The 8,048-nt window shown below is 44.6% G+C and overlaps 1 protein-coding gene across 2 annotated transcripts in view; it reads right to left on the bottom strand.

The window, feature by feature from the left end:
* Window positions 1–8,048, bottom strand: part of LOC102374647 (neurabin-1) — an 83,798-nt gene that overhangs the window by 2,751 nt on the left and 72,999 nt on the right. The window contains exon 2 of one of the 2 annotated variants that reach the window (XM_025206804.1): window positions 5,477–5,557. The exons of the other annotated variant lie outside the window; for it this stretch is intronic. Coding sequence (XP_025062589.1) covers window positions 5,486–5,557 — 72 coding nt within the window. The 3' untranslated portion in view covers window positions 5,477–5,485. Of the gene's footprint in view, window positions 1–5,476; window positions 5,558–8,048 lie in introns of those variants that run through there. 2 annotated transcript variants of the gene reach the window in all.

Below are 8,048 nucleotides of genomic sequence, written 5' to 3'. Positions count from 1 at the left end.
GCCCGAAAGGGACTGAAGGAAGGGGACTTAGTCCTATCAGTATTGAGGCCAGCCCATTGAACCATACTGCTGAGGAGAGCCCATTAAATTGTACTACTGAGGCCAACCCATTAAATTGTACTACTGAGGAATGAAACCATATTTAGGTGTTTGGCTTCTCGGAATTCTAGGACTGTAAGTATGTTATGAAAAATAATAGTATTGATTCAAATTTAACTTTGAGTTGTAATTGTAATTGTTTGGGAAGGAAGTACATTTGGAGCATTGTTTCTGATATATGTAGTTATTGTGTTCTTAATGTTTGTGGTGTTTCTTAAAGCTAAGCAGTGTTATATGCGTAGCAAAGAATTTAAAAATAAAATTGCGTTGTATGAATTAAGTGTGCAATCATTGTGAAATCGTGCAAGTAGCTAAAAATTTCCCCAGCCAGTGCATCAAATGAATCAGTAAATTTTGTGGGATTTTCTCTATTCTATAACCCACTAGAGACAGCCCCCACCGGCAGTTTTTCACTTCCCTGCAGCCAGGCTTGCCAGGCTGGCATTGGCTCTGCCCAACCCTGCCCCCTTTCCAGCCCTCCACCTCTGAGAGCAGAAGTGGGGTAGTGGGGAATGCAACAGCCCAGCCCATCACCGAGCCCCCCCCCAGGCAGGATCTACCTGGCACAAGGTGGGGAAGCCCCCACTGGGGGCTTTTCACTCCCCTGTAGCCCTGCTTGCCAGGCTGAGCTCCGCCCCCTCTCCAGGCCCCACCTGTGAGAGCCCCCACCAACACACTAGCCCAGCTGGGCATTGGTCCCCCAGCTGGGGTCTGCCCAGCATAGGGGGAGGAGCCCCCACTGGGGATTTTTTCCCTGCAGCCTGGCTTGTCAGGCTGGCATGGGCTCAGCCCTGCCCCCTCCCCAGCCCCCTCACATATGAGAGGCAGGGGGGTGGGAAGGGGAAATGCACCAGCCCGGCCTGGCACCCCTAGTCAAGATCTGCACTGCACAGGGCAGTGAAAGCCCCCACCAGAGCCTTTTCGTAACCCCACAGCCCTGTGAGCCAGGGAGGGGTGGGGCTGAGCTGATCCCCATCTGGTTTGCCAGGCTTTAGGGTTACGAAAAGCCCCTGGTGAGGGCTTTCACTGTCCTGTGCCAGGGAAACCCCTGCTGAGGGGGCCAGTGCTGGGCCACTGTATTCCCCCCCTATCCCACCTCCCTTCTTGGAGGTAGGGGGCTCGGGTGGGGGTGGAGCTGAACCAATCCTAGCCCAGCAAGCTGGACTGCAGGGAAGCAAAAAGCACCTTGTGGGGACTTTCCCCCATGGGCAGAACCCAGCTACGGAGAAGGGCAGTGCCTGGCTGGGTGTGTGCATTCCCCCCACCCTCTCTCACAGGCGTGGAGCTGGGAGGGGGGCATGGCTAAGCCAGTCAGAGCCCTACTAGCCAGACTGCAGGGGGTGAAAACCCCCACAGTGGAGGCTTTTCCCACGCCAGGCAGACTCCAGCTGGGGGCCAGGGCCGGGTGGTGTATTTCTCCTCCCCACCCCACTCTCAGAGGCGGCAGCTTGGGAGAGATTTTCTATTGTTTCACCCCTCTCTGCAGCTGACAGTGGAGGGAGGTGTCATGTGTCCAGCAGCCAATCAGGCCTGGTCTGCCACTGGGCTGGGTTCAGACACCATAGGCAGCTGGCCATGAGGGGTGGTGCGTGCGAGTGCCCCAAGCTCCTAGTCTGGGCCAGTGCAGGCTTCTGCCTGTCTTGGCCACGCAAACTTTGAACAGTTTCTTATTGGTTCAAGCTAAACAGCTTAGAAAAACCTGCAAAGATTGAACTGATTCTGCCTCGAGCTTTTTGAACCTCTGTATTTGGCCACACTGACCTCAGTGTACAAGCCTCAAGTCCCTGCTGAGGAGAATCTTACTATGAATCACAGGTTCACGTTTCTGGTTATTATCCAATACTCTTGTGGATATAATTCAATATTTCATAAAGTAAGCATTCCAATATTTGATCCCAGGTAATCATACATTAAACATGCTAATAACTAAGCTGACAAAGTATCCATTACTACAAAGTAGTTTCATTTCCATTTCAAGGGCTGAAGGTTCTAATTTGCATTCCCTACATATTTTTTTTCTCTTTTTAAGCATGTTAAAGAGTCACAAAGAACAAAAGCATGTGCCAGAAAAGAGATAAGGCCCTGCTTTCTAATGAAGAAAGAGTATAACTAGAGTTCATCAGTTACAAGCTTGCATCCAGGCAATGAAGAACACTGATTCACTATCAAAAAGATTTGCATCATTGCAAAAGAAAAGGGGGAGGATTTATAAACAAGTACAGTTATGTCAGCAAGCAAAATACAAATACCATAAAGAAAACCAATATTAAGTTGTTGGTGGCAGATGTCATTAGATTATAGTAATCATATTAGTGTCACTAAGCTTGAGCCTAAGAAGTAGAATTACAAATACTCACCAAGATGACCTTAATTCTGTTTAAATTATTTTTCAACATTGGATACTATTTTATCCTCTTACAAATCAGTTTCCTTGTGGAGCCTGTTAGCATCTTAGTACAAAAATCTCATGTTTTCTTTATTAAGTTAGTAAAATGCTAGAACAGCAAAAAAAATTATAATTATGAAACAGCTAATTCCAGTGTAAAGGGGATGCAACATTTGTATTTGTAGAGATCTATACATTTACTTCCAAGGTTTTCCACACTTGGTTTTCAGTATAAATAAATGGGTGCTATATTTCCATCACAGATATTTTACAAAGATTAAGTAAAGATGACCATTATGTATGATTTTCTCTAATAAAACAAAGAAAAACAAAACGTTCTATATAGCCTATTGATAATTCAATTCTCATTTTAAATGTTATTTAGATAGCACATTTCAATAATTTACCAAAGGCAATATGTAGTGGCACTATTATACTTCCTCTCCATGCTTTTTTTTTTTTATTCTTGCCCTGCTTCTTTTCAACACATCGGGTTATAGCAGCAGAAGCAAAACTTAACTATGATACTGGTAACAGAGCAGTGGCTGCATCAGCTTCTCTTCCCCCATATTTCTGTAAATTCGTTTGTCTCATTTAAGGAGCTCTATACAAAACAATGTGAAGGCACCTGCAGTCTGATCTGACATGTTGTTGGCTAGACTTAATGAAAAACATGCTGAAAGGAAAAATATTAATATCTGTGTTTATATTAGCATATTTTCTACCTTTTGGGGGTTTGAAGCAAAGATAGAGACTTGCTAGAATATCTTTAAAGCTCTTAGGAAAGAAAGTTTCAGCTACAGAGATAGATGTACAAGTCCCCTTTGGGAGAAATATATTACTGACTCAATCTTTAACATAGCTTTTAAAGCCAGTTTTACTTGCGAGGTTGTACACCTGTAGCTTGCTTTCATTGCCTTGAGCTAAATGCATTATTCTTCTTTTCTGTTATATTGTATTTTAATTTTTCCTTTCCTGCTTATTTGTGCTCTAAGGAATATTTGATGGCACAGGAAAGATTCAGATTTCCCATAATATGATCATGACTTTTATACCAGCCTCAGTTGTCATAGTTCTGACACGTATACAGAAAGAGCCTCCAGAATTGGGGACCTGTATTCTGGAAGTTAAGGACAATCTCACAAGTTTGCAACAACCAAGAACTCGGGTTAAGCTTCCTCACACAAGAGAGATCCCAATCTATCAGGACAGTTAGCACATGAGGTGAAAATTAGTCTACTCACATGATCTTTAAGAGGGAAATTACTCTATTATAGGTATCCCCTGTGAGTCAATAGTACTTGTCAGCACAGAAGCCTTGGGATATTCAAGGTCTTGGAATGTGCAGTTCTCAGCAGCAGCCAAATTTCACTAGGAAAGCAAGTGTTTTTATACACATTTGCCAGCAGAACTAATTTTCAGGCTCCAGGTAGATCCTTACCTATGAAAGCATTAAAATACAAATGGTCTTGCCTACACAAGTCTTAACCTGCAAGCTAATATGTTTAAAAAAATAAACAGCATGCATTTAAATGAATCAATGGAAGTTTAGCAATTTAGTTTCAGTGGCTAGAAACACTACTGGTAGAGTAGGGCTGTACGAAATTTCGACGGGTGTTTCATTTTGAAACTGTTTCAAAACGTTTTGAGCTCAAAACAGTGAAATCGAAATAAAAGGCTTCAAAACAGCTTCAAAATTAAACAAGGGCACTCCAAACGTTTTGAAACTCTCAAAACATTTCAAGTTTCAAAGCCAGGCTTGCTGCAGTGCAGTCCCCTGGATCTGCGTGCAGGATGACAGCATGCTGCCACTGCCAGCTGGGGCCAGCAGCAGCACCAGGCTTCCCAGCACTCGGCACAGGCTGTGCTCAAGCACCAGTGCCAGCCGGCACCAGTAGCCTGCTGTCATCCCATGCACAGATCTGGGGGCCCGCACCCCGCAGGAGGAGTCTGGCACAGCCCCACAGCCCTCCTGGGGGGGGCATGGGCCCCCAGATCTGCACGCAGGATAACAGCATGCCGCCACTGCCAGCTGGGACCAGCACTAGCACCCAAGTCTGCCTGGCACAGCCTGCGCCGAGAAAAACCCAGTGTTGGGGCCAGTCCCAGGCGGCAGCAGCAGCTTGCTGTCATCCCGCGCACAGATCCGGGGCCCGTGCTCCCCAAGAAGAGTCTACCACAGCCCTGAAGTCCTCCTGGGGAGGGCAGGCCCCCAGATCTGCGCACAGGATGACAGCAGACTGCTGCTGCCAGCAAGTGATACGAGTTTTGCTTATAAGCAGTTTGAGGTGCAGTTTCCCAGAAGCCTCTGCACCTATCTCCTTGAAACTTGGAAAGCTTCATGCCCTCAGAAGGGGCTACCATCCCTGCAATTTTCATCTGAATCTGGCAAGAAATGACAAAGTCATAGGCATCTTAATGATTCCCCATTATAGCCTATGGGCAAAACATCGAAACAGCTTTGATGAAACAAAACAGAACAGTGCTTCAAAATGGAAAAAAAAAAAAAATGACAAAATGAAACACTGTCCCTTCGAAGTGGCAAAACAGAAGTCAAAACGAAATGGTGCTGTTTCGCACAGCCCTATGGTAGAGCACTATACAAGCATTACAGGGCCCAGCTGGCTGCTTTGCAGACAGCCTGTGCTGCCAAAAGCACCCAGGAAAGGAGCCCCAGTGCTTTGCAGGCTCCCCCGTCTGCCTGGAAACAGACAACAGCAGCAGAGGACACAGAACAGGGCTGACTGGCTGGTCTGGTCAAGGGAACTGGATGGCTGGCTGCCTGCCCCCCCGAACCCGCTCCCTCCTAGCTGTCAGGTTTTGGCACAGCAGATCCAGAGGCTGTCCACTGTCTTTTTAAACCTGTCAAATTCCACTCCAGCAGCTGGCAGTGGATCCTTATGGCTCTGACACGAGCCAATAAATCTGGTTCCAGCACAGGTTGGGCGAATCGGTCAGGTGCTGGCAGGCTGAGGTTGGGTGCTGGTGGGCTGGCTGCTGTCAGGCTCTGTGCTGCATGCCAGGTGGGGAGATCCAAGTGCTCCATTCCTGGCAGAGGCTGGGTTGGGCAGTCTGTGCAGGTGGGGAGAGGAGAGGGTCAGCACAGTTTGGTGGATCCAGGTCCCTGCCTCCCCTCGTATATACAGGCTGCACCAGGAACAGAGTTCACCACCCACTCTCCAAAACGGACCAGCCTTTCCTATAGGTAAGCTGTTTGAGTATGGGGTCTGAAGGATCTCGGTCCCCACCCCCTCCCATACCCAAACAGTATCCACATGGCTTCCACCAGGAATGGAGTCCCTCTCCACTTACCCAAATCAACAAGGATTGGCCTTTCATATACAGTCCAAATCAATCTGTGTCAGTGTTGGGGGGAGAAGTCAAGGAGAGCTCTGAGAACTGAGGAGGCAGGGAGGGGTGGGTCTGGGGTATAGGGGAGCTGGAGGGTCAGGAGTGGGGTGCTGGTGGGTCAGATTCACCCATTTGTTTTTCCAACCTCAAAGATGACAAGGGAAGAAGGGATTTTCTCTGTGTTTTGCAGGAACAGCAGAGTCCAGCCAAGTTACAGACTGTTTTTCTAGAATGGAGAATGAGGCCAGAGCAAGGCATTCTGGGAAGCTGGAGGGCAGCATAGAGACTTTTATTGGAGAGGTAAATGTCCGAGCATTTGTTCAATTGATAGAAACTCTAACAGAGGCCACTTCTGCCTGGCCAGAGGTGGTAGAAGTTCTCACCACTTGTGGCCCAATAGAAACTGTTTGAATGCTTGTAACACTTAGGGTTTTTACAAGCGGAACTGTGATTCCACTGGTGGAAATATATTGCTTATATGCACCTTCAGTCTTCCATGAATTAAACGTACCAACAAAAGGATTATTTTACCAGCATAAAATGCATCTCCACTAGAGTTTTAGCAGTATATATATATATATATGTAAGGAGATGGAAGGGAAATTTTTTTCACACTCCTAAACCAATGTTATCGTGCCAGCAAAACTTTTAAATACAGTTCAGAACATAGAATGTAAGTTTCTGAAATGCAGGCTGTATTTATGTGCATCAACACTGAATACATTCTCAGCATTTAACTAACAACTTGAGAGTTGTAATGATAGTTTGGAGTCCATGATACATTTATCCCAGGTCTTGTGTAGACAAGAATTTAAAGTTGTAATATTAGACCAAGTTACATAGCTTGATATAATTACCTCTGTGTAAAACTCAACTAAAGACAAAGCAATTGTACTTTAGCACTAGCTAAATTTGCCAAGTTAAAGCCTAGGAACTCCTAATCTCTAATCAAAATGTCAGTCTTACTGGGCATGAGAGTTATGTTAATTTTCTTTGTTGCTTAGTGTTAATTTTAAAAAAGACACAAAAGTGAGAGTAGAGCTATTTAGCTGTGTAATGTAAACCTTTTAATATTCTAGTTGTGAACCTACCACAATAAGAATCCATCCTACACGGTTTGGTTGTTTAAAAAAAATACCAAAGAGGTTACTTTACCTTTCTTTTGAACCATTAGTCAGGTGATTCATCCCTCTCTCTCCTATCTGTTTACAAAATCTGAATTATCTTCTTTGAAGGCAGTTTTTCTCATTTAGAATTAAGGGAAAATACAATTTCTAACTGGATAAATTTTCCTGTCTCATTACTTTCTTGCATCACTGCCTCTCTCTCTTGTTCTCATTTTCTTTCATAGATTGCTTTTTATTCCCCTTGTTTCTGATCTCCTTTTCCTTTCCTCCCTTTTACCTGATCTTATCATCACATACCCTTGCAGCTCTTCTTCATTGCCTTGCTATTTCCCCAACATCCATAGATGACTCTCTGTACCCATATCTTACGTACATAGAGTTGTGAATATTTTTTACTGACAGTGTGGTAGTCCTGCATCAGCACGCAGCAATGTTAGTTACCACCCTACATGAGAAAATATTTGGGCTTATTAATTTCTCAAGTCTGGTCCAACAACAAATGTGTACTACAGAACTAAACAACAAGGGACAAAAATGCATAGAGTTGCAATTTCCCATCTCCTCCTGAGCAAACAACAGTCTGGGGAAATAAGACTTCAACACCTGCCCTGCACTCCCTTGGCTATGGAAATCTGGCAATTTTGCTTTCTGCTTTCCTGCAAGAGACAAGAGGAGAAAAGTCTTAATCTATTCTGCCAAATACTCAAGTTCAGACAGAGTATATCACAGCCTGTAACGACAATTAAGGGCAGCAGCCGTTTCCTGCTCCAAAAATGAAAGACAACCTCCAAGCAAAGTCACATCTTTATAGAATGACAGGAAAAGCTGTTTTTTCCAAACAAAATTACCTAGTTGCTTTCAATTTGAGGTTTTCCCAGAATACTTCAACACCAACAGTGTGTGTGCTTGGTATGATTTGTCCACAACATTTCAAGAAAATAAATAAAATTACTATTTCCAAGCTATAAGAAAACACAAGGGGAAATTACTTTCTACTCTGCAGGAGTCAAAACAATTAGCTGTAATTCCTTCAACTGATTGCCAAAGTTTATGGAAAGGTTTTAGTTAGGAATTGTCTTTCTACC

This window comes from Alligator sinensis, unplaced genomic scaffold (assembly GCF_000455745.1).
Source record: "Alligator sinensis unplaced genomic scaffold, ASM45574v1 scaffold436_1, whole genome shotgun sequence".
Taxonomy (NCBI): Eukaryota; Metazoa; Chordata; order Crocodylia; family Alligatoridae; genus Alligator; species Alligator sinensis.
Note: the sequence above shows the minus strand (reverse complement) of the source record. Positions and strands in the feature narration are given on the sequence as shown.